Source organism: Mastigoproctus giganteus, chromosome 10 (assembly GCF_048544385.1).
Source record: "Mastigoproctus giganteus isolate SK-2022 chromosome 10, ASM4854438v1, whole genome shotgun sequence".
Classification (NCBI taxonomy): domain Eukaryota; kingdom Metazoa; phylum Arthropoda; class Arachnida; order Uropygi; family Thelyphonidae; genus Mastigoproctus; species Mastigoproctus giganteus.
In genome coordinates, this window is record NC_143584.1 from 135,925,838 (window position 1) to 135,952,081 (window position 26,244).

Genomic DNA, 26,244 nt, shown 5'->3' on the forward strand with positions numbered 1-26,244 from the left:
TTTTACGAAACGTACCTTCGGGACAGTAATTCTTGTCTTTGGAAAGAACATTTCCAGCAGCCAGCACACACAGAAGACCAAACACCAGTGGAGCCAACATCTTCATGGGTAATCCTGCAAATCAAAATAATATTTGATTTTAATGGCATCACATGTTCATGACTGTATTCCAGCTCTGAAACAAAAAATATTCTGCTCGGGTCTCTTCGGCGTAATTTGTAACATGATGGTAGATTCTTCTGGTGGTACAGCAAAGTATTTCAAGTGCGTACTTTGCCTATAATTTATGTTTTTATTTTACTTTCAGTTTTTTGAGCTTACGTCTACGTACATTTCGCGGCGCATAGTGCTGCAGACAAATGGTACGCAAACTGTGAAACAATCTATTGTCTTTCTGAACCTTTCAGGTTAATATGAAGACATAATCTGTTAAACAAAACTACAGCCGAGAATTCGAGCACAGTGAAATGAACGTTGTGTACAAGTGCTGTACAATATCGTAATTACACATTTTTACTGATGTACAGTGTTGAGAATTCAGGCAGCATGCGTGACGTTGCAGTTCTTGACTTTCCTTGGAATCCAGAGAGAGGTTGGGTTAGGTAAGATGCGGCAGGAAAAGCAACTAAGGCTAAAAAGAGTAAGAATAACGTGTTTGCAATTGCAGTTTTTCTTCACTCGGTTTGCTGTTTCATTATCGAGAAACTGCGTTCCTTGGAGATAGAAAAAATAAACATTCAGCCCTCTACTGACAGCGACGAACTCAGCCGCATTCTGAAATTTATGTGTCATTGACGGGATTTGAACTCAGGCCTTTTCAGCATGGTGCAGGTGGACAGTGATTATTCTATAAAGTGTAATTTCTTCATTGATGTTGTTATATAAATATTTTTTCACCATATTTGGCTGGCTGTTATATCCCTTAAATTGCGATCTTCATTTGAGCAAAGAAGTTGCTGAGCACCCAAAAGCACATTAATACAGAAATGGGAAACATAAGCGGATAATTGGGGCTGTGCAAAGGAGAAGGGGCATACCCCTTCTCCTTTGCACAGCCCCAATTATCTGCTTATGTTTATGACGCATATCACGCATTCGGGCACCGCCACAGGAGCTCCGAAAGCGTTTTTAAGTGTTTATAACATAACCATAGCAAAAGAAAGGGAGCCCCCGAGCCAACATGAAAAATTGATTTTCGGATTTTTGTGGCGATAATGCACTCAAGTTTCTTAAACTACTCGAAAAGAACATCGGCAGCTGAAATTTTGTTCCCGAGAAAGGAGCAGGTATTTGATGATGGTGAAGAAATTCTTGAAGTTCATGTTAAAATATTTCAAGAAATTTCAGTGAAGCTATAAATACTTGAGATTGATTGTAATGAGAGAGAGAGAGAAAGAGAGAGAGAGAGAGAGAGTTGATAACTGTTCAGACAAGAAATTAGAAGCAAATATCACACAAATAAAGGATGCTGAACATTCAAAAAGAATCGCTCTGTGTTTTCTGAACTCTCAGAAGTAAGAAATAATTTACCTTAACTACACAGGTATTTTACTACGTACCTTTACTGAATGATCTGGAACACAGTTTCTTGTAGGTTTTCTTTGCTCAGAATAAAATCCAATGTGTGGAATTCAATTTATATAGGCAGAAGTATTTTGATAATGCCCATCGCCATATCAGGACACCGAGATAGCACTATAAATAATCATTTAATCAAACTTTATGAAGGGCGAATTACTTCCTTTTCTGCTATCCCCGTTGCTAAGTTCCTTGTTACAGCGAATGATATCATCCAACACGGTTACAAACGTTGAAGTCGTTGGTTTAAGAGTGACCTGTCCTCAACAGATTAAAATGATTTTGGAGATAAGGGGGATAAAAAGATACGAGAAATAACACTACGTGAACGGAAACTACCCAGTTCATTGTTTTTACAAGGAAACGTTTAACCGAAGAAGGAAGTATCCCACTGCAATGAATGTAGATTACATTTTACTTTGTAAACATTGGTAATGCGTATTGATAGCAAATAGGTGAACATAGAAATCGATAACAACGAATGGATTGACAGCTGCAAAATAATGATTTTTTCTCATCGGTTCAAGGAGAGAAAAATGAGATGTGGGCAACTATAGAATAATTTGTAGCACAATAAAATTTACAACGAAATATTAAAAGCTGCACTGTTTTAAATAGTCAATGGTGGGTACTGTGTGTTAGATGGCCTTGTGGAGCTTAGTAAGGATGTTGTTGTTGTTGAAATAAAGTTTTAGGAGCATCAGCTACTAAGGTCATATTGCTCTGTATATAATTTCTGTAAATTGAGTGTGTTCTGTGGTCAGATTTCTATTTGCTGAACTCCGGGAGAAAAACCATGCTACCCTCGCCTGAGACCCACTAACCACCACTTTGTGACAAATGGCTTTGCGAGGCAAGGATCAGTTCCAATATTCAAATAGATCCCTTGCACCTTATGATTTTTGTAGATATTCTCATTGCAAAAGTTGTATGGGTTGATCTGAAGAGTGGTTGTACAGTCTGGCCGGTGAGTGAAATATCCACTATCTTCGTCTTTCTTCTTGCCTGCATCGGTGGATGTTATATCTCACATATCACATGTAGTCCTCTGTTTGGTGACTAACCGAGAGAGAGAGAGAGAGAGAGAGAGAGAGAGAGAGAGAGAGAGAGAGAGAGAGAGAGAGAGAGAGAGAGAGAGAGAGAGAGAGAGAGAGAGAGAGAGAGAGAGAGAATGGTGTTAAGTTATTCTCAGCTAGAACCAGATCTCACGGTCACTTCAAGAATTGAATAGAATATAAAAGTCTCTCCATCATCCAGCTTTCATACTCATGTATCCTTTAATGTGAATTTTTTAACAAGCAGTGTCTGAAATACAACCAAATCTTGACGAATGGTTGATTGGTAATGACAGATAAGTCTTGGTGCTAGCGATGACAAAGAGAAAAGAGAAGTAAATCGCCTCTAACCAAGTCATACCCAGATATGTGTGGTTTTGGATGAAGGGTTTTCTTTGAATAATTAAATGAATACTTCGTTTTTATTTCTTAGCTTGGAAAATGTAGTTTGAGGTCTTAGTAGGATTATCGGATAATCCTGTTTAATGTAAGTAATATTTCTTGCCTTTAATTTGGAAATTTGTATTCAGAATAATAGCTTCAACTTGTTCATAGTCTTTAGACGTAAAACAAAGTGTTTTCTTCAACACAAACACTGTATTAGATATTACAGTTGTTTTTGGAATCGAGATTGGTTCGAAATCAGCATAAACAAAAGATGCAACTTTTAATTTTGAAATAAATTTCGAGCTTAAGTTGCAGGGCCTCAGATTATAAACGTCGCAATCATTTTTTACTTCGAAAAAATAGGTAGCGCTTTGATTTTAATTACCAGCTGGCTCGTGAGGACTGCTCAATAGATTCGTCACTGCTCAGTCTTTTGATGGATCGCAGAACGAGGTACCTAGGAGTACTTGGTTTTTCGGGAGAAAAAACCAAGTCCTGAGTCGACCACGTTGTGAAAAAGGGTTCTGTAAGGGATCCTGTTTCACTATTAAAATAGACCCCTTATACCTTCTGCTTTCTGTAGGTCTTCTTATTACAAAGGTTTTGTGGGTCGATCTGCAGAGCGCTACTGACCTCTGTTTTCAGCGTGATCAGTTAGTCTGGTCGAGTGAGGTAACCACTCACCTTTGTATTCATTCTAGCCTGCATTAGTGGATGATATATCCACTAAGACATAGCAGATGCAGCCATCTGTTTGGCGACTGACATAGAGAGAGAGAGAGAGAGAGAGAGAGAGAGAGAGAGAGAGAGAGAGAGAGAGAGAGAGAGAGAGAGAGAGAGAGAGAGAGAGAGAGAGAGAGAGAGCTTCTCAGCTAGAAACTGACTCTGCTGGGTCACTTCGAGATTTGAATAGACTATAGAAACCATCTCATCATCCAGCGTTCCATGCTCATGTATTTTTAAATGTGAATTTAAGCGAACCGTATCATGGTAGCCTACCCCGACATCTGGATAATAAACGTTTTGAACTATTTAATAAGTAGCTCTGTTCAACACCAAAAATTTTTCTGGCTTGAAAATAGTAAATTTTCCCATGAGAAAAAGGAATATAACATTTAAACACTTAGTTACCTCTCGGTGCCACGATATAGCCCCTCTTATGATTTAGGGGAATATTGGTGAATACTAGGGAATTTTGGAGTCTAGAGAATAGGTAGATTGGTAATAATGAAACAGGAACCAATAAGCTTTGTTTTGCTTTGTATTTAGTTATTTATTTATTTATTTTGTTTTTCCACTTAGAAACGCCAGTTGACTCCTCTTGTGAAACCAGCCTACTAACGTTATTTTGGCTGTAAGATAGGTGATGAAGACAAACCCTGGGCACCTGATATTTGCTGCAGCACATGTGCTGTAAGTCTCCGTGGATGGCTGAATAACAAAGGACATTCAATGCCTTTTGCCATCCCAATGATTTGAATGGAGCCTGCAAATCATGTGAATGACTTATTTCTGCATGGTGCCTCCTCTTCAGCATGGCATGTCAAAAAAAAAAAAAAAAAGAAAAAAGGAAGTGAAGTGTGGAATACCCCAACATACCGTCAGCTATCCGAACAGTGGCACATATGGGCGGTCTGCCTGTACCTCACCCTACAGAAGAGTACACTTTCTGGAGTCTGATGAAGATGGGGACAGTATGAGGAATGATGGTCAACCTGGGCCAGGACCTGAGTCGCCGAGTGAGTCACACAGAATCACTCAAGGTGAACTAAGTGATCTAATTCGAGACTTAGATCTATTGAAAGATAAAGCAGAACTTCTGGATTAAGGCTCGAACAGTGGAATCTTCTGCAACCAAATGTCAAGGTGTCCGTGCGTGCAGGAGAAGGCAGAATGTTTTGACACCATATTTTAAAAATGAAAGCAACTTTGTTGCCTGCTGTGATGTCAATGGTTTGATGACAGCTTTGATTGTGGAGCACAATCCACAGGACTGGAGGCTATTCACAGACTTATCAAAGCTAAGTTCAACTGTGACAAAAAGAGATCAACTGTGACTAATCTAATGGACACCCTATTTCGGATCCAAACGACTCTGAACGCCAAAGAACAGATTGATGTAGTATTTTTAGATATTAAAGCTGCTTTCGATAATGCCCAATTCCTTGATGACAATACTTAAAAGGCATTTCAGAATACAGAGAGGCCTATTAAAAGTCATCGTTTCCATTCTGAAACAAAGGCATTTGAGAGTGGAACATAGAACCTTCCAATCGAACCACGTCGTCTACAGAGGAGTCGCCCAAGGTGGCGTCCTTTCTGCACTATTTGCTGCCGCTTTAGACCCCTTCCTCTCTACGCATCCTGACTGCAGCTCTTACGCAGATGATATAAAACTCTTCATCTCGTCAAAACACGGTGACAAATCTGACGCAATCAACGCCCATGCCACTGCCCTAATAGAAGAACTTGACCATTATCTTGAGAATATTGGCCTATCCATAAATCCGACCAAGTCAGCACAAATGTCTTTCACCAACTTGTAGAAGATGAACATAGACATCTACATCAATGGTATTAGAGTCCAAAAGGTTTCTCATCACACTGATCTAGGGCTCACCTGGGATGAAGGCCTGAACTTCCAACAGCACTTTGCCAACACTAAAGCAAAAACTCTGTCAGCAATGTGGGCGATACGATAGGAACTTACTGAAGTAAACAACCAAAAACGTGCTACTCACTACATACAAACATGTCTTGTTCCGATTCCCATGTATGCCTCGACGATCTGGTCCTCTGCGTCCCTCACTAACATCAAAAAATTCATGGGTATCGAGTACTGGATTTTAAGGTGGTTGAACCGTGTTAGTCGCTACCCTTTCACCATCTCGAGATCAATCATGTATGCTAACCTTGGTTGCACTTCTTGGAATCAGTTGCTCATTACAGGAAATCTGCGTAATCTCTGTCAACTCCTCACCGATCGCCTTGACGCTCCAAATGTCCATAATCTTGTTGTAGGCACTAGGCTTTCCCGCGCCCTTTGCAATAGTGCATGGATTCCCCTAAGAAGCTTATTACAGAATTTAATTATGCTTAGAAGATGTTGTTTTCCGTCTAACATCCTCCAAACGTACAACACCCTGAAGATTGATCCCCACAAGTTCTGTGATGAGAAAGCGTACAGATCTGAGAAGATACAGGACATGTACCACCACATACAACTGTAGAAGTTTCCTGATTATTTCCTTCAGGATGGAATCTCCGATCAACTCTACTTTGCTGAAGAATTAATTTGTTTTAAATCATTATGTGTTTTGTATATATATGTATTAGCTGTATATATGCATATATTAGGACGCGAATGTGTTTATATGTCTCTACCTTTTGCTTGTGTCACTGTATATATTTGTATCTGCGTTATTTGCTCACTTTAGATGTTATTTTGTTGGAATATAGAAACTAATGTTTATAATATTAATAGAAACTAATGTTTCTATAAAATAGGAATAATAATAATATGCGTAATTTATGTATGATTTCTATGTTTGCTCTCTAAGTTATAATGTACAAATGTATACAGCACCCTCCTAGCTGAAGGCTGTTCAGGGGTGAAGCATATATAATAAATTGAATAAATAAATAAATAAATAAGTTTAAAAGCTGTTTTGCTCCATAATGGCAACGCCCTTCCTTCAAATCCTCTAGGACATTCTCTGCCGAAAATCGTCTGCGTGGGTAGAACAGTGGTATCGTCACCGTCCTCCCCACACCGGGTGGAAAAGGCCTGGGTTCGAATCCCGTCGATGACGCGAGAACTTTAAAGGGCTTTTTTCACTCCGTGGCTGAGTTAGTCGGTCTCAGGCGTAGATAACAAGATTTCCCCTCCAAAAATTGGGGGGGTTTTCGTCCAGCAAAACAGGCAAATCGACCATTGAACACACGCAATTTACAGACATAATACACAATGCACGGCAGATGAATTTAAATATTCGAGTGGCCTAATATAATAGTTTGGTTTTTGTGCCGAAAATCGACAGCAGAACACAAACAATTTATAGACAGTACACACGGAGCAGTATGGCCTCAGTCGCTGATGCTCCTAGAAACCTTAATACAACTACCAATTAGTTTTCTTCATGATCCCTATTATTAAAAGTGGTTTCATGGTGCTCTCTGTGTATGTAAGGCCAAAGGAAGTAAGGCTATGCGGCGTAATAATATTGTGGCTGTAATTACGTGTATTCTTGGGTCGGTTTGCTGTTTGTTAGACTAAAAATCATGCAACTGTCGCTTGAAACCGACTAACTTAGCGATGTTGTTAAAACAAGTCCATAAAAATTCCCCGCGTCACTGATGAGATTCGAAATTGGGTCTCATTCTTTCCCCAGCTCCATCAGTCAATATTTGTTTGGAGACAGAAGGAGATAGGAAATGTAAGATAAATTGGTAAAATAGTAATCGTTATAGCATTAATAGGGATAAGGGTTGCCGCAGTCACACGATTTTCGAGTCCTTCATTTTAGGGAGGATTGAGCTGTTTAGAATGGTTCATTCCCAAGCCGTTTTCGGTTCCAGTGTACAGGAAGTTAGTAATGCGTATGTGTTGTAGTGGGCGTCGCGGACCTGCTGGGATATATGAAGGTATATATATATATATATATATATATTAATCTTTTCAGGGATTTTATATTATCGTAATATATACTTTATTTTATTTTAGTATGGTTTTATCTTAATTACAGTATAATGCAGTTCTGTGTTGAAGATTTCAAAAGTATATTTTATTTTAAATTAAATTATATATGCAGTTTTGAATCAGTGTTTAGTGACATTAAAGATGAATTATCAATTCTGTTATTCAAAAATTTCAAACTAATAAGTTCGCCAGCACACCGTATAGACAATTCACAAAAGTTATTATTTCGGATGTTTGAACCAATGATAGAAAAGTTCTTTCCAAGAACAATTACAGAAGAATGAATCTTTTGTAATTTTGACGTTTTCCACTAATTTATGCAGATTTCAAAAATATATATTTGAAGTTTACATAAATTAATGTAAAATATACTTTTCAACTTACACTTTCGAGCAGCAGCACCTCCAGTAAACTACCACATGTGGGTTTAAAGAAAAAATTAATTTTCCGTTCAGGTTATGTCTTTTGTTCTCTAAGAAGTTGTTAAAAGATCGAAAAACGTCTATCTGTGCATGATTGTTATGAGATTTGAAATAATCATTAACTGATAAAGAGAGAGTGTAGAAAATACACATTGAAGATTACGAGATAAGTTTTCCTAGGATGAAAATTATGCAGTAATCCAAATGAAATCAAGTCCAGGCCAAAGAATATTTCATACATAACTTTATTTGACATTTAATTCTACAGAGAATTTAATGGAAATTAATAGATCGATTCCTATATAACACTAGTAGAATTAGCAATTCATTATTCATTCAGGCACATTTAAAATTGCTACAAAATTGTAACGTTGTTCTAATGAGTAATTCTAATCGCAAATTTTGGCTCGATCAATCCACTCCAGCAGCAATGCTGTCCCCTCATATGGAATAAGTCATTCAGGCGCAAAACATACCAAGAATGCAACTCTTACCTGGATTACAGCAGATACCACCCCACAAACAGCATGCTCTGCCTGAAGGACAGGTGCAGTATGCCCCTGGAGTCATCGGTTGAACGAAAGAGTGGACTACGGGAGTGACTAGCATACTGGGTTGTCCCGGAGAGTCGCATGCACCAATGGCAATGTTGCAAGCATATCCTTCAGGACAACAGAAGTTAGGGTTTTCACAGCACACTGCTTTGGGATGGGAGCAGCAGCCATTTTGGCATCGTGTAGAACCTGTAAATCGAAACAAGGTAGAAGTGTTTGTGAATATCTGAATAAATTGGAACTATCAATATAATTACATATTGTAATGGCCATTAAGTATTTATTAGACAATATTATTAGTAGAAATACATATAAAAACAAATATAAATATTATTAACTGCTCGCAAGAGTGCACTCATAGCAGTAAGAGTGTTATGTCAGTAGAAGCGTGTTTTCATGGGCCGAGTTTGTAATTTATTGGAGTAAATTAAAATTTACTCAATAAATTGAGACAAAACTGTGTTGCGTAAATTAAAGTAATTAATCGAGTAAATTACTGGTGGTGTACACTGAGACAGTGTACACGTGGTGAAAATAATGAAACCCTGATGCTGATTCTTAGAGAGAATAAAAAGAATGTGAATTCTTAATTTTGAAAATTCAAACTATAATTCGCATTAGTTCTTTAAATGAGCCGTCAGCGAATTAATGAATTATTAATTCATTAATGAATTGACGAAAGGGGTTGTTAATCGCATTGAATATGAAGACGACAGAACGAAAACGGTCGGATTTTAAACATTTCAAAACTTTATTTGTCATATAATTGTTATTGGCTATTCACAAGGTTTTGGAGTTTTGGTCTGAGATTTAAATTTTACTTGTATACTTCAGACTTAAATTCCAATTTTATGATAAGAATCGAAATGAAAAAAAGAAGCGGTTTCGTAAAGTTTAACGATCAAAATCCTTTTAAAAAATGAAAGCAGTTTCGAGGTTAGCTATGGAAACATGAAGGAAGTCGCAAAATGGGAAGGAAGTCAAAGAACACGTGCGGCAACGGGATAACATCTGTTCGCGAGTATACACCAAACACATAAAACTAACTTTTATTGTTTTCATTCGTTCCATTTTCTTTTGTTCTTTGTAATAACTTTTCTCGATATGCTTCCTGAAAATTACACCCACAGAAATCAAAAGATAATGCCAATAAATTCGATTGGAGTACTTAGATTTCAATTAATATCAATGGTACTTGAGTACTCAAGTTTTTAATAGCCCTCGATGTTCGGATCTTAACTTTGAATAATAGTTATGGATTAAGTAATCACTAATTAGCTACTCACCCTCGAGACAAGTGCTGTTGTCCCTGGGAAGCACATTTCCAGTAGCCAACACACACAGCATTCCTAACACGATTAGGCTAACATCGTCTTCATGGTTTATTCAGGAAACTCTAAAAGAATATTTCATCGTAAATGTAACAGAACTTTCTTGCTGTCTCCTCTATCTTAATTACAATAAATATATCATTTTAGTACAGCATACGAGGAATAACATTACTCTATATTCTTTGTACTTACCATTTCACAAAACTGATTAAAGAAACACAAAAACTGATAGAAAAATTAAAATTTCTTGATCGAATGCACATTATAATTTTTTTTTTATTTGTGAGGACAGCAAGGCTCAGCTGAAATGAAAAAATGATTGTCGTTTAATTATTCAAGAAAACTTGTTAGATCACATCAATAAACATTGGAACAGCTTTGAATTAGACTCAATGGTGTGCTGTCACTATCATCTGCCATAGTAACTTGGTTAGGTCACATTTGTGGCCTATTTTTCGCATGGAACAGCCATGTCCTGAATACTCTGATGCCAGGCTCTGGTGATGGTACAATAGCACGAAGAGATTGATTACGAATACAGTAATGTATGATAATTTTCCGTTCAGAGTGGCTATGCTCAAGATCTCGACACGTCTACTGGATTTCGTTGGTCGGTTTACTTATAGAGTGAAAATAATTTCTTTTTTTTTTATCTGTTCTCATGTAAATAGCAAGTGTTATGCATTTTTTAAGATTCCAGAGATTTCTGAACGCTTTTCTGCGAAATATTATAAATTGAATGGAACTACCGAGCCAATAATTTCAAATTTAAAATTTGACCGCCTGTGAATTATTAGTTTTTATGACTCACTGCCATTTAGCTCAGCCATCACTGTCTAAACATTTGCAAGGAAGTAAATTTAACGGAAAATTAGTATTAGTATGAATAAGTCCATGTAATGTAAAGAAGCGAATTTTCATTGAATCAGCCAAAAATAAATAAATAAAATATTAATAATAACAAAATTTAGCAAAACAGAATTTTAAAACCATTCTGATTCGACACAAGGAAAATCATCCAGTCCCGCTTTGAATTTATTCGGACTCACTGCCACCGCCACATTGGGAAGCAATCTGTTTCGATGTTCAAAAATCCTCTGCCTGCAGGCTTCAATCCAGCGAGGGAGGAAAAAAACCCACCTCACTCAATTTATTCAATTCCTTTAGTGTTTTATACACATCAATTCAATCTGCCCTTAGATGTCCTGTTATTAAAATTTGAAGTTCACACCTTCTAAGCCGTTCTTCGAATGTGAATGTGGATTGTTTACACATCTCATCAGTCTGGTCGCCTTTCTCTGAATCCTGTACAGAAGGTCTATTTCATTTTTAGGTGAAGTCTTCAGCCTTGAGTATAATGATTCCAATACCGTCTCTTTTCTTATAAAGAGGGATGATGATACCATTCTCCATACTAGCAAGACCTTATAAATTATAGATAGGACACCATGTGTTTTCTTAGCCGCCTATTTTAATTTAATGGAAAATGTCGTGTCAGATTCAATCATAATACTGTACTTAAGTATTTGTTGTCTTGAAAAACTCTTATCTCTTCTTTCTCTAACTTATGTAATTCCAGATCTGCGTTTCTCCCGATTAACCTTAAATTTAGAAGCATTAAAATATGGTTGCAATTTTCCGACCATATATGCGACCGATCCAAGAATTCTTGAAGCAACATGGGCTATCTCGGACTGTTGGCCCGCTTCAAACCATCAGCAAACTTTAACAACTTACCTTGCATACCCTCGTTAACGTCATTTGTTACACTGATCCATCCTGAAGATCCACCGTTTATGACAACCCTCTGCCTCCTATCTTTTAGTCAGCTTGAAATCCAGCGCAGAATCTTACCAGTAATTATATAACAACCTTTCATGAGGGACAGTATCAAAAGTTTTACTAAAGTCTATATATACAATGCCAAAATTGTTACCTGCATCCAACTCCTTAATGATTACATAATAGTAATTTATCGGGTTGGTCAGGCACGATTTCCACTTAACGAACCCACACTAAGATACGGCGCCTCCGTAGCCAGGTGGGAAAAAGCAGCAGTGCGTAGCACACGCTTCTTGATTAGACCGGGGTTCGAGCCCGTCACCACCAAATACGGAGAATGCGGAAAGGTCAGGGAATGACCACCGCATATCCCGGAGCAATATGGCCTTAGTTGCTAATGCTCCTAAAAAAAAACGAATAACACTAAGATACAGTTATTGTCGAGATCGTCCTGAATAGCATTCTGAACCATACATTCCATGATCTGCCTTACCACAAAAGTCAAACTCACTCATAGTCCTGTAGTTTCTTAATTCCTCTTTGGCACCACCTTTGAGAACTCGGGAGACATTAACACTTCTTCACTCCAAGGGAACGTTTTCAGAATTCACTGTTGTTCTCATTAATATTCTTAATGGTTTAATAACACTCATATGTACCTTTTTAATCAACTGAATATATATCATCTTCCCTCGGACCCTTTCTTTCCTTTAATCTCAACACCTTTTCAACAAATGCTTGTCTAAGATCGTTATATCACTTGTTTTACGGAAGACTGGCACAGCAGCGTTATCATTTCCCAGAGTTTTGTGTTTGTTTTCTCCTGTAAATATCGATGATAAGTTTTTATTCGATTCCGCTGCCATTTCTGTCTGATTTATATGGACCTTGTAATGCAACCAATTATTGTCGATATTGAGAATCCAACCATTGGATTCTCACTCGTCTTTCTTGCATTCGAGTCTGAGAACTCGTTATTCCCGTTCTTAACTCTCTCTTTGCTAGTGAGCTTTTCTCAAAATGAGCTTATCACCATTCACTGCAGGAGTTGCTTTGTTACATGTTCTCTTGTAATGTTCATAAAAATTAGAATCACGTAATACCTTTTAACTGTCCCAAGATTTTTTCTTTTGCTCTATAAAACTCTGACACTCCATCCACCCTCCATTTTGGCATCTTATGTTTATGAAATCTGATCACTAGAATGAATATGTTTGTGACTTCGAGAATAAATACCCTGAACATATATATATATATATATATATATATATTTCGACTGTGTCTATATTTGTCCACGGCAGCACATGACCATAACCGGGGTAGGAGTGCGCGACTGCAATTTTAGAAATATATATATCTTATAAAACTGCTATAAAACACACGTTTATCTGGGAACTACAAATCTATCTGTTGTATAACCCTTTTTCTTTTCAGAAGGTTTCTTCAGTCCTACAAGCCCCACTTCTCAGTCACCTGACTGCAGTAACTATCAGAATTCTTCCAGATAAGGAGTGAAAAAAAAAGAAGGATTAACTTCATTTATCCACAGGATTTATCGAAGCTCTACAAATTAGGCAGGGCATGTTCTCCTGAATCAGGACGTATCATTTGAACTTTTCAAAAAGACATTTATTACGTATACTCAATTTACATGAATAATACAAATAATATGAAGAATGAACAAAACGCCTTCTTTCGAAATTTTATTACAACTGCACAGTCCCGATTATTTTCAACTATCCTTACTATCCATGGTTTTATTTATCACTTATTCATACTCTCAATCCTCAGATGAATCACTCGCAGTATTATACAGACTCTTACCTCAAGTACACATTAACAGTATTTCTCTGTTCTCTCCTTTTCGGAAAAATTTTGCAAATCATCATTCTTTATATTTATATATGAGGATTTAAACAATCTCAGGAAATGACACCTAGAAAAAAATATTCCCCAATCCCAGTTACAATAATATTCTTATTTTTGTTCAGCAAATAGGAATTATAGTTAACCACTGCAGTATGTCAATACCATATCTAATACCAATGCGTGTATCTCTCAGAAAGTCTCTTTGCTCTCCTTCTACTCTTTCATCTTTCACATTCATTCTTAATTAAAATTAATCCTAACTTCACGTCAGCTAAATCAGTCAATCAATGACCCCCTTTATTCCTTACTTTGAGCACTTACTTTATTGCTTATTTTATTCCTTACTTGCGTACAGCCCCACCCTGCAGACCTGTATGAACCACTAGGAATGATAACTTAATCGGCATCTCTATTTAGGGACTTTTGTCCAGTCAAAAGGTTTAGCTGATTCCGGAATTTTCCTCCAGCAAACAGAAAATCGACCTGAGAACACACGTAAATTACATACAATATACGTGACGCAATATGGCCTTACTCGCTGATGGTCCTAAAATCCTACAACAGCAACAACTTTTATATCGCCCCTATTACCAATTCTGTACCAACGGCGTTAACCTCAACAACCAGAATTAAACACATTTTTTTCTACCATTTCACATATCCTTCCTTCCCAAAACAATGAAAAGTATAAAATATAAACATAATATCAACGTTATTTAGGGTTTGGATCTTAAAATTCGATTGTAGTCTTCTATCTTGAAATCGAATACATCTGAAATGAAAATTAAATGGAACAGGACAAACAGCTTAACCTATTTACTTTAAAGAGTTCTTGATTTAATGACTCGAATGAGTACAATAAACAATTGTACAGAGAAATAGAGTGGGCCAGTAAATCAGAATGTCTTATAATGGGGGATTTTAACTTCCCAGATATTGACTGGAACTTGTGGGTTGGTCACTCACACACTAGTCAGACTTTTGTGGATTTATTGGATGATTGTTTTCTGCAGCAGCATGTTCGAGAGGCAACCAGAGAAAGTAACACTCTTGATCTGGTTATCAGCAGTGATCATTCGTGTATTAAGAATTTGCAGATAAAGGAACCACTAGGTGGCAGTGATCACAGTGTGCTGAAGTGGGATTTACTCAAAGAGGTAACTACCGTCAGGGGTAAAGGAAAGGGTTTTTGCTTCCGTAAAGGGGAGTACAGTGGTCTCCGACAGTTTTTAAATTCTGTACAGTGGGATCGACTGACGATGTTACAAACAGTAAATTCTAAGTGGGAAGCATTCAAGGAATTAATCGTGGAAGCTACTAGACTTTTCATACCGATGAAGAAATATTGTTCAAGGTTTAGGCCTAAATGGTTATCAAATGAACTAATGAGACTCGTGACAGAGAAGAAAATTGCATGGGATGCATATAAATTATCAGGCGACGCAGAAGCCTGTAGCAGATATAAGCTAGTCTGTAATCAGGTCACAAAGGAGGTTCGGCAGGCAAAGGCGGATTACGAGAAATCTTTGGCAAAAGATGCTAAGAAAAACAGCAAGGATTTCTTTACTTATATAAACTCTAAAAGGAAGGGGCTGAATATGATTGGTCCACTTGACATCGATGGTTCGACTGTTGATGATCCTGCTCAGATAGCAAACAAACTGAATGAGTATTTTGCATCTACATTCACACGTGAGGAATCATTACAGTTTGAAAATGGAAGAAGGTTATCAAATTGTAGCAGTGTGCTTAATGATTTTGTAATAACTGAGAGCAAAGTGGAGGAGAAATTGTTGAAGTTAAACATAAGAAAGGCACCTGGGGCGGATGGGATCTATCCAGTTATATTAAAGGAGGCGGCAAAGCAACTAAGCAAACCCTTAGCCATAATTATGAGAGCATCCTTGGATTCAGGGGAGGTTCCCACGGACTGGAGATGTGCAAATGTATCCCCAATTCACAAAGGAGGTTCGAAGGGTGACACGAATAATTACAGACCAGTTAGTTTAACTTCTGTTCCGGGTAAAATAATGGAGTCACTGGTTAAAGATGCATTGCAGGATCATCTAGACAAGACTGCAGCAATAATTCAGACACAGCATGGGTTTGTTAAGGGAAAGTCTTGTCTGACAAATTTGATTGGTTATTATGATGTGGTCACAAAGGAACTGGATGCAAAAAATAATTTTGATATCATATACTTGGATTTCAGGAAAGCTTTTGACACTGTTGCGCATGGAAGACTACTGTACAAATTGGAGCAGAATGGTATTAAGGGTAAGTTGCTACAATGGATAAAAGGATGGTTAAGTGGGAGAAGACAGAGGGTGGTAATCAATGGGTGCTGCTCTTCGTGGACTAATGTTATTAGTGGAGTCCCACAGGGTTCGGTGTTGGGTCCACTGTTGTTTTGTATATTTATCAATGATATTGATGAAGGTATATCAGGCTTAATGTCGAAGTTTGCAGATGACACGAAGGTTGGCAGGGTTGTTAATGACAGTAATGGCAGTGTGCTACTGCAACAGGATCTAGATAATTTGGGCAGATGGGCTAAGAAGTGGCAACTGAAGTTTAACCTTGACAAATGCAAAGTACTGCATATGGGTAGAAGTAACCCCAGAGAAACGTACCAACTGTGTGGTACTACACTTAAGGTGGTAGAAAATGAAAAAGACCTGGGAGTAATTGTGCAGTCAGATATGAAGTTTTCTGAGCAATGTAGACAGGCTGCTAGGGCAGGTCATGGGGTTTTGTCAATGATATATAGGAATTTTGGTAGCAGGGAAAAGGAGGTGATTGTCCCTCTGTATAAGGCAATGGTCAGGCCACGCCTTGAGTACTGCGTACAGGTCTGGAGGCCTCATTTTAGGAAGGATGTAGATTTGCTTGAGCGTGTACAGAGAAGAGCAACACGATTGGTGAGGGGAATGAAGGGATCCTCTTACCAAGAGAGGCTTAAGTTCTGCAAATTGCAGTGGCTGGAGACTAGGCACCTGCGCGGTGATCTGATTGAGGTCTATAAGGCCTTGAATGGGTTGAGCACGCTGAATTCCGATGGGATCCTCCCACTTGTTCAGAATACGAACCTACGGGGACATAAGTTCAAATTAAGAAAGGATAGATGTAGAATAGATGTGCGGAAATTTGCCTTTAGCCAGCGGGTGGTTAATTGCTGGAACAAACTTCCATCTGTCGTTGTGGAAGTTGATAGGTTAAATAAATTTAAGGAGGAACTGGACAGGCAATTGGAGGGTATGGTGTGATTTTTTTTTTTTTTTTTTTTTTTTTGGCTGATGCTGCATAAGCTCCTACACTTGCTTTCTTGCATCAAGTGCCACTACTACTACTACTACTACTACTATTTTGTCAGACTTCATGAGTTTGAAAGTGCCCTACTCCACGATATGCAGCACACGATTTCACGTTATGGTAACTAACCCGGGAATCAAGTTGTTTTGCCAATAAAATTCGCCAATTTGATAAAATGTTGTCGAATAAATTTTTTTCATACAACAGTAATCGCTGTGAGCTTGTTGCATTTCTTTTGAACAGTAGTTTAAAATTAATGAAGCAAAATCCGAACCATTGGAATTCATGAGTTGGCTGTTTAACGTTCGTTTGCCACCGTAGTAAAAAATAATGAACGAAATTATATTTTGTGGCGATTTTCAAATACGGTAAATGGAATTTTGAAAGACATAAATCTCACTGATTTGAAATATGGTAAATGGAATTTTGACTGACACAAATCTGAGAATCTGGACAATGACTTTAAACATTTCAAGCAAACGTTTCCGTGAACCTCACTTAAGTGAAGCTTAGGTTCTGCTTAAATAATGACTGGGTTTTTAAATTGAAACCGAAGTTAACAATGCTAAAATGGGACACAAAATAACAAAATATGAATTCCACACTGTTTTGCGAATAGGAAATCGGTATTCTCCACATTTTATGAAATTGTCTGTTCTTGATACAGTGTGGAATTTGCGCGATTTTCATTTAGCTGATAAAGGAGAGAAGCATTACTATGAAGTAGCAAAGAATAATTAGCCGACCAGAAAACACGAAATTTACAGATAAAATATACAGGGGTAGATGAGGTATTCTCGGGCGGCCTTAATATGAAAATTTTTTCTTTAACGAACTTATACTTTTTTCTTTAAAGAACATATACTTTAAGTATATCTTAAAGTTTATTTCGATAGGTTTTTTTTCCTGTAATAGTTTGATTTTTTTGAATATTATAAATATACTTTTTTGAATGTTTCTTTTATTAATAATTATTAAATTTTCTAATGGTTATTACAAGATCTGCCTTGAACACTTCGTCAGAGGGTACTATGACTCATACGGAAATAGCCGACGGCGATTTCCGTGTGATTTATGATTTTATTCTTTGCAGAACCTTTTATCCTTTTATCCTTGTATTCTTTGCTTGTAATCCTAGCTCACTTGGAGATTATTTTCTTTGTCACCATTGTAAGCAGTGGAGTGATCTTAAGTTAAAATTTAATGCATTGATGGAACAATTTGAGTCACTGAAAAAAACAGGTGCTTGCCCTCAAGAATAATGTAAGTGGGAGCTCGTCAGGGACTCAAGACTCTAGTAACAGACCAAGTGATGCACTCCCTATTCGGCCCCCAGAACAGAATAACCAAGTGCAAACTACTCTGGTTAAAAAGGACATTGTTTTATTAGGCGACTCTATTGTCAGGGAAACGGGAAATATTTTTTGTAATAAGAATAGGTGGACCTAGGGTATGCCAGCCGGGAACAACTATTAATGATGTCACCAACAGATTGTCAGATTTTCAGGGGGTAAAGAGAATATTATTATACATGTGGGGACTAATGGCATTAAGCATACGCGATCTGACGATTTGGTAGACAAATATAGGACCATATTGAAGAAATGCCGCGAGTTAGGTCACAATGTCTACGTGTCTTGTCTTCAATTCTGCCCAGGCACGATAGGAAGGATTATATGTTGAAAGCCTTGTGGATTAACTCAAGATTTCAAGGAAGGATTTTGGAGGGAAATTTCTCTCAGCTTGGTTGCACTTGTTGGTAGAAGGAATCTGTTTTATAGAGACGGGATACATTTAAAGAAAGGTGGTGCAAGAGTTTTTGCCAGTATTATTGAGGATACCTTAAAGGTTCAGGGAAACTGCTAGTTGGGGGGGCAGGGATTAAATAGATACGCGTTTATCTGATAATATTGGTCAAAGTAACACTTTCGCATACCTCAAGAGTTGTTGTTTGTTACCGCAACAGGACATATTACCAAGATGATCTCACGGCAGAAACGTTTCAAATGAGCGTGTAGCTAATGCCAGAGAAACGAGCTTAAATAACTTTAAGGGGTGTGTCAGGGTAGTTAACTATACAAGAACACCAAGTCTTAATTGTTTATAAAACAATGTCAGAAATATCGTCAATAAAATGAGTGAATTCGAATTGCTGGTTAGGACAAGTAAAGCAGACTTGATAGGACTTACGAAAATGTGGTGTCACCAGGAGATAGGGGACGATGAGTTTCAGTACCGTATGTACAATGTATTTAGGAAAGCCAGGACCGATAGAAGTGGCTATGGGGTCATGTATCTTATCAAAAGCAGCCGGAGCGCGACGAAAGATTTCCCAGGTACAGATGGTTTCAGGAAGGGCGTCCTTCTTTAGTTGTGACAGTGACCGATATTGTAAAAATACAGAATATTCTCTATTCTGTATTCATGATATTCTGTATTTTTAATGAGTGCGAGATTTACTTAATTCATGTTTTCAAGAAAAAGAAAAAACAGCGGAATTTTGTCTTGTATAGTGTAGTAGTAATTTTAATATAATTCTGAGAGAGAGAGATCAAAGTTGGCAACACTGAAATTAGTTTAAACTACTGCATTTGAGTGAAGTTTGCAATGCAACAATATGGTTCATTCTATTTCTTCCACTATTTACATATGCGAAGAATCCTTTTCTGCTGTTTTCAGATTTTTTGATTTCTTCGGTAATATCTGTTAATAATCCGAATTAGCATAACTTTTTGAGAATCTTAATTGCGGAGTATTCTAAAATTTCCAACGTATTCTACACGTGTATTGTAAAGTATTCTGCAATATAAGGTCTTTCTCCTAAAAAAAATTAATACAAAGTATATTTAAAAATAGAGTCCGCATCATGAATTCATGAAAATTTATAATTATGATACAGTTAAAACTTCAAGGAAATTTTTATTGCAGCAAATAAATTCTTGTAATTCTCTATTCCTGATAGTCCGAAAATGAAGTCGACTTATAATCGGCATATAAGTCAATTAACTCAGATTCCGTTTTTACTGTTTATTTTTCTGAAGACTGAGTTTGTTCCAAAAAGGGAAACATATGATCATTTGATATAAACTATTTTTAACTACTCTACTAAAGTCCAGTTATAATAAGCATATAAGTCGACTTTAAAATTTTCATCTTTAGTGCTTCAAAGGTTGACTTATATGCCAGGATATACGCTATTCATGCAAAATGTATACGTAGCAAGGAGAACAATGACAAATCATGGTATTTATTTCAAAATAATGTTACATTAAGAATGCTTTGTAATTTATATCTAATTAGTAATTAGATATAAAGATCTATTTCTTAGGCCTCATCATTCAGAAAATACATATATTTATTTGCTTAATATAACCTGGAAAGTAGTCTTTAATCCTGACATCACAGAAATCATTTCCCTTTAAAGAGATGGAAACATCATCCTCTCAGCGACACCAGAATGTCCAGAAGCAGCTCTTCCCAGGTGGACAACAGGTTAAACCTCCCGGACAACAAACACCGTCTGGAATTGGGCACCCACACCAATTGTCATATGTTCCTGGAGAGCTCACCTTTGTGGCTTTCAAAGCAGACTGGACAAGGGGAGTGATTGGCTTTCTCGGTTGCGGCGGGAAATCGCAAGTACCAGCAGTAGTATTGCAAGAGGAGCCTTGAGGACAGCAGAAGTTAGAGTTTTCACAGCACACCGCATTTTGATGAGGACAGCAGCCATCTTGCAAATCTATACCCTGGCAGAGCGTGGCGTCTGAAATTGGAAACAGAGAATTGTGATAATGTTTCTAATTGTGACCTGATGACATTTTAACACCAACTTAAGCTGATTCATTTGTTAGTATATTTTATATTAATTTGATTAATGCAGTAATGGTAATATTAATCTGAACACTGAAGGTGCAAACACTGACGTTTTTCAAACAATTAAATGCTTCTTTAGCTTCTTTAAGACGTAGTCTGGTGTAAAATGAGAAAGTTAAGTTTTGAGCAGAGGAAATGTCACCATTTCCTTGTAATAATTTTAACAAATGATGAAGAATTACTATTTTGTGAGATTTTCGCAATATTCAAAGAAAAACACATTCAGTGGAATAATTCAATAACCAATCGTTAAATTGTTAAAAAAAACATTAATTTTCAAATGTCCTTTACAATCTTTTACGAAACGTACCTTCGGGACAGTAATTCTTGTCTTTAGGAAGAGCATTTCCAGCAGCCAGCACACAGAGAAGACCAAACACAAGTGGAGCCAACATCTTCGTGGATAATCCTGCAAATCAAAATAATATTTGATTTTAATGGTATCACATGTTCATGACTGTATTCCAGCTCTGAAACAAAAAATATTCTGCTCGGGTCTCTTCGGTGTAATTTGTAACATGATGGTAGCTTCTGGTGGTACTGCAAAGTATTTCAAGTGCGTATTTTGCCTATAATTTATATTTTTATTTTACTTTCAGTTTTTTTTGAGCTCACGTCTGCGTACATTTCGCGGCGCATAGTGCTGCAGACAAATGGTATGCAAACTGTGAATATTTATTGTCTTTCTGAACCTTTTAGGTTAATATGAAGACATAATCTGTTCAACAAAACTACAGCCGGGAATTCGAGCACAGTGAAATGAATGTTCTGTAGAAGTGCTGTACAATATCATAATTACACATTTTTGCTGCTGTACAGTGTTGAGAATTCAGGCAGCATGCGTGACGTTGCAGTTCTTGACTTTCCTTGGAATCCAGAGAGAGGTTGGGTTAGGTAAGATGCGGCAGGCGAAGAAACTAAGGCTAAGAAGAGTAAGAATACGTGTTTGCAATTGCAGTTTTTCTTCACTCGGTTTGCTGTTTCAATATCGAGCAACTGCGTTCCCTGGAGATAGAAAAAATAAACATTCGGCCCTCTGCTGACAGCGACGAACTCAGCCGCTTTCTTAAAATTATGCGTCATTGACGGGATTTGAACTCAGGCCTTTTCAGCATGGTGCAGGTGGACAGTGATTATTCTATAAAGTGTAATTTCTTCATTGATGTTGTTATATAAATATTTTTTCACCATATATGGCTGGCTGCTATATCCCTTAAATTGCAATCTTAATTTGAACAAAGAAGTTGCTGATCACCGAAAAGTACATTAATACAGAAATGGTAAACATAAGCAAATAATTGGGGCTGTGCAAAAGGAGAAGGGGTATGCCCTGCATATGACGCATTCGGGCACCGCCACAGGAGCTCCGAAAGCGTTTTTAAGTGTTTATAACATAACCATAGCAAAAGAAAGGGAGCTCCAAGCCAACATGAAAAATTGATTTTCGGATTTTTGTGGCGATAATGCACTCAAGTTTCTTAAACTACTCGAAAAGAACATCGGCAGCTGAAATTTTGTTCACCAGAAAGGAGCAGGTATTTGATGATGGTGAAGGAATTCTTCAAGTTCATGTTAAAATATTCCAAGAAACTCCAGTGAAGCTACAAATACTTGAGATTGATTGTAATGAGAGAGAGAGTTGATAACTGTTCAGACAAGAAATTAGAAGCAAATATCACACAAATAAAGGATGCTGAACATTCAAAAGAATCGCTCTGTGTTTTCTGAACTCTCAGAAGTAAGAAATAATTTACAATAACTACACAGGTATTTTACTACGTACCTTTACTGAATGATCTGGAACACAGTTTCTTGTAGGTTTTTTTTGCTCAGAATAAAATCCAATGTGTGGAATTCACTTTATATAGGCAGAAGTATTTTGATAATGCCCATCGCCATATCAGGACAGCGAGATAGCACTATAAATAATTATCATTTAATCAAACTTTATGAAGGGCGAATTACTTCCTTTTCTGCTATCCCCGTTGCTAAGTTCCTTGTTACAGCGAATGATATCATCCAACACGGTTACAAACGTTGAAGTCGTTGGTTTAAGAGTGACTCCTCAACAGATTAAAATGATTTTGTAGATAAGGGGGATAAAAAGATACGAGAAATGACACTACGTGAAAGGAAGCTACCCAGTTCATTGTTTTTACAAGGAAACATTTAACTGAAGAAGGAAGTATCCCAGTGCAATGATCATCGATTGTATTTTTCTTTGTAAACATTGATAGCAAGTGGGCGAACATAGCAATAGATAACAACAAATTGATTGACAGAGGCAAAAAAATGATTTTTTCTCATCGGTTCAAGGAGAGAAAAATGAGATGTGGGCAACTATAGAATAATTTGTAGCACAATAAAATTTACAACGAAACATTAAAGGTTGCACTGTTTTAGAGTCAACGGTGAGCACTGGGTGAAGCTTTTCAGTTTTATTAGCATCAGATACTGAGGCCATATTGCTTTGTATATAATTTCTGTGAATTGCATGCGTTCTGTGGTCAATTTTCTGTTTGCTGTACTCCGGGAGAAAAACCATGCTACCCTCGCTTGAGACTACCACGTTGTGAAAAATGGCTTTGTGAGGCAAGGGATCAGTTTCAATATTTAGTTAATTGTCTTGCACCTTCTGATTTCTGCTGGTTTTTTCATTGCAAATGTTGTGTGAGTTTGATGAAGAGCATTTGCGGCCTCTTTGTTTTCAGCGTGGTTGAACAACCTGGTCCGGTAGGATATCCAGGTATCCACTATCTTTGTTTTTCTTCTTGACTGTATCAGCGGACGTTATATCCATTATATCAAATGTGGCCATCTGTTTGGTGACTGACCGAGAGAGAGAGAATTGTGTTAGGTTATTCTCAGCTGGAAGCTGACTCTGCCGGGCCACTTCGAGATTTGAATAGAGTGTAGTAGAAGCCATCTTATCATCCAGTTTGTACATGTTAATGTATCCTTTAATGTGAATTTGAAGGGAACGTATCATGGTAGCTTACACAGATATCGGGATGACAAAAGTTTTGAACTATTTAACAAGCGGCCTCTAACTAAGAAACACAACCAACTCTTGACTAATGGTTGGTTGGTCATGGCAAATAAGATCTTGATCCTAGTGAAGACAAAGAAAAAAAGAGAAACAAATATCTTCTACTGAAGCCATTCCCAAATATGTGCTATTTTGGATGAAGGGTTTTCTTTGAATAATTAAATGATTACTTTGTTTTTATTTCTTAGTTTTAAACCGTAGCTTTAGGTCTTAGCAGGATTATCGAATAATCCTGTTAAATATAAGGAGTATTTCTTGCCTTTGATTTGGATATTTGTATGCCGAGTAATATCTTCAACTTGTTCATTGTCTTTAGACGTAAAATAAAGTGTTTTCTTCAACACAAACACTGTAATAGATACTACAATTGTTTTTTTAATCGAGATTGGTTCGAAATCAGCATAAAGAAAAGAGGCGACATTTTAATTATGAAAAATCTTTCCAGCATAAGTTGTAGAGTCTCAGAAACTTCGCAATAATTCTTTACGTCAAAAAAATTCGGTAGCCCTTTGATTTTAATTACCAGCTGACTCGTGAGGACTGCTCAATAGATTCTTCAGTGCTCAACCTTTTTATGGACCACAGAACCAGGTACTTAAGCCTGCTTACTTTTGAAGCATATTGCTGTGAGAATGGTAGTAAAATATTTTCAAACAATTTGAGCAGATCGCATCCAATGGAGATGGGGTCTAACTTTTGAACCGCTTAGGGGATTACAACCGTTAATATTTGAAGCTCTTGATACAGCAATTTTATAAAGAAATAATTTTTTCTTGAAATAATTTGGCCAACTGCACGCTTAAAAAGTCGCACATAGGGTTCGAGGATCTGTTTTCGGCCTCTGCGCAGTTACGGTACCTATATCAAAAACATGAAGAGGTTGCCGGCAGTTGATCATTGTTTCGCCCCACAAGAGAACACCCCTCCACCGTAATTGTCCCTTTCTCCGAAGTTGGAGGGGATACCGCATTCCTCGTTGTCTCTGGATGAAATGACATCTAGAATCTGTTTGTAGGCTAAAACGGGTCTCATCTGAGAAAATAAGTGTACCCCATTTGCCACGGTTTCAAATCTCACAAGAGAACACCCCTCCACCGTAATTGTCCCTTTCTCAGAAGTTGGAGGGGCGATACCGCATTCCTCGTTGTCTCTGGATGAAATGACATCTAGAATCTGTTTGTAGGCTAAAACGGGTCTCATCTGAGAAAATAAGCGTACCCCATTTGCCACGGTTTCAAATCTCACAAGAGAACACCCCTCCACCATAATTGTCCCTTTCTCAGAAGTTGGAGGGGCGATACCGCATTCCTCGTTGTCTCTGGATGAAATGACATCTAGAATCTGTTTGTAGGCTAAAACGGGTCTCATCTGAGAAAATAAGCGTACCCCATTTGCCACGGTTTCAAATCTCACAAGAGAACACCCCTCCACCGTAATTGTCCCTTTCTCAGAAGTTGGAGGGGCGATACCGCATTCCTCGTTGTCTCTGGATGAAATGACATCTAGAATCTGTTTGTAGGCTAAAACGGGTCTCATCTGAGAAAATAAGCGTACCCCATTTGCCACGGTTTCAAATCTCACAAGAGAACACCCCTCCACCATAATTGTCCCTTTCTCAGAAGTTGGAGGGGCGATACCGCATTCCTCGTTGTCTCTGGATGAAATGACATCTAGAATCTGTTTGTAGGCTAAAACGGGTCTCATCTGAGAAAATAAGCGTACCCCATTTGCCACGGTTTCAAATCTCACAAGAGAACACCCCTCCACCGTAATTGTCCCTTTCTCAGAAGTTGGAGGGGCGATACCGCATTCCTCGTTGTCTCTGGATGAAATGACATCTAGAATCTGTTTGTAGGCTAAAACGGGTCTCATCTGAGAAAATAAGTGTACCCCATTTGCCACGGTTTCAAATCCCATGTTCATGGCACCAGTTTCTCGGATCCTTGCGGTAGTTTGGAAATAATGAGATACAAACCACTGGCTCCCTTGCGTAGAGTGAACGTGAACTGAGCCTTCTTAGCACAGATCGGTTGGAAATATTTCCACCTACGACCGCGGCAACCGCAAGAGACAGTTGATGACAAGACATCGTCTTGCTGTTAGAACCATATAGTATTTTGTTGTGGTCGACGTAGCCCTTGGCCAGCTCTTCTTGTAATGGTTCCAGTGTCCCGAAACTGCATTCATAGTGCCAAGACGACACTTCGGGACATATTAAGCCAACGTGCCACGCCGCCTGCGGCTGCCCTACTTCAAATCGTCCAACCGCCTGCCATCTCAAAGAATTATCTAAACGACAATGACTTGCCATCCTAAGTACTGGAGATATGGCT

The 26,244-nt window shown here is 37.7% G+C and overlaps 1 protein-coding gene across 1 annotated transcript in view; it reads right to left on the minus strand.

Annotated features, from left to right (window-relative positions):
* The window catches only part of LOC150079301 (progranulin-like), an 87,447-nt gene extending 66,190 nt beyond the window's left edge, over positions 1 to 21,257 (minus strand). Inside the window, exons 1-5 of the mRNA XM_090383025.1 lie at positions 21,173 to 21,257; positions 20,559 to 20,752; positions 10,219 to 10,230; positions 8,636 to 8,921; positions 16 to 114 (exon numbers count right to left, since the gene is read on the minus strand). Of these exons, the coding sequence (XP_090239151.1) occupies positions 16 to 114; positions 8,636 to 8,921; positions 10,219 to 10,230; positions 20,559 to 20,752; positions 21,173 to 21,257 (676 nt within the window). The remainder of the gene's footprint in view (positions 1 to 15; positions 115 to 8,635; positions 8,922 to 10,218; positions 10,231 to 20,558; positions 20,753 to 21,172) is intronic.
* Positions 21,258 to 26,244: the final 4,987 nt, after the last annotated feature.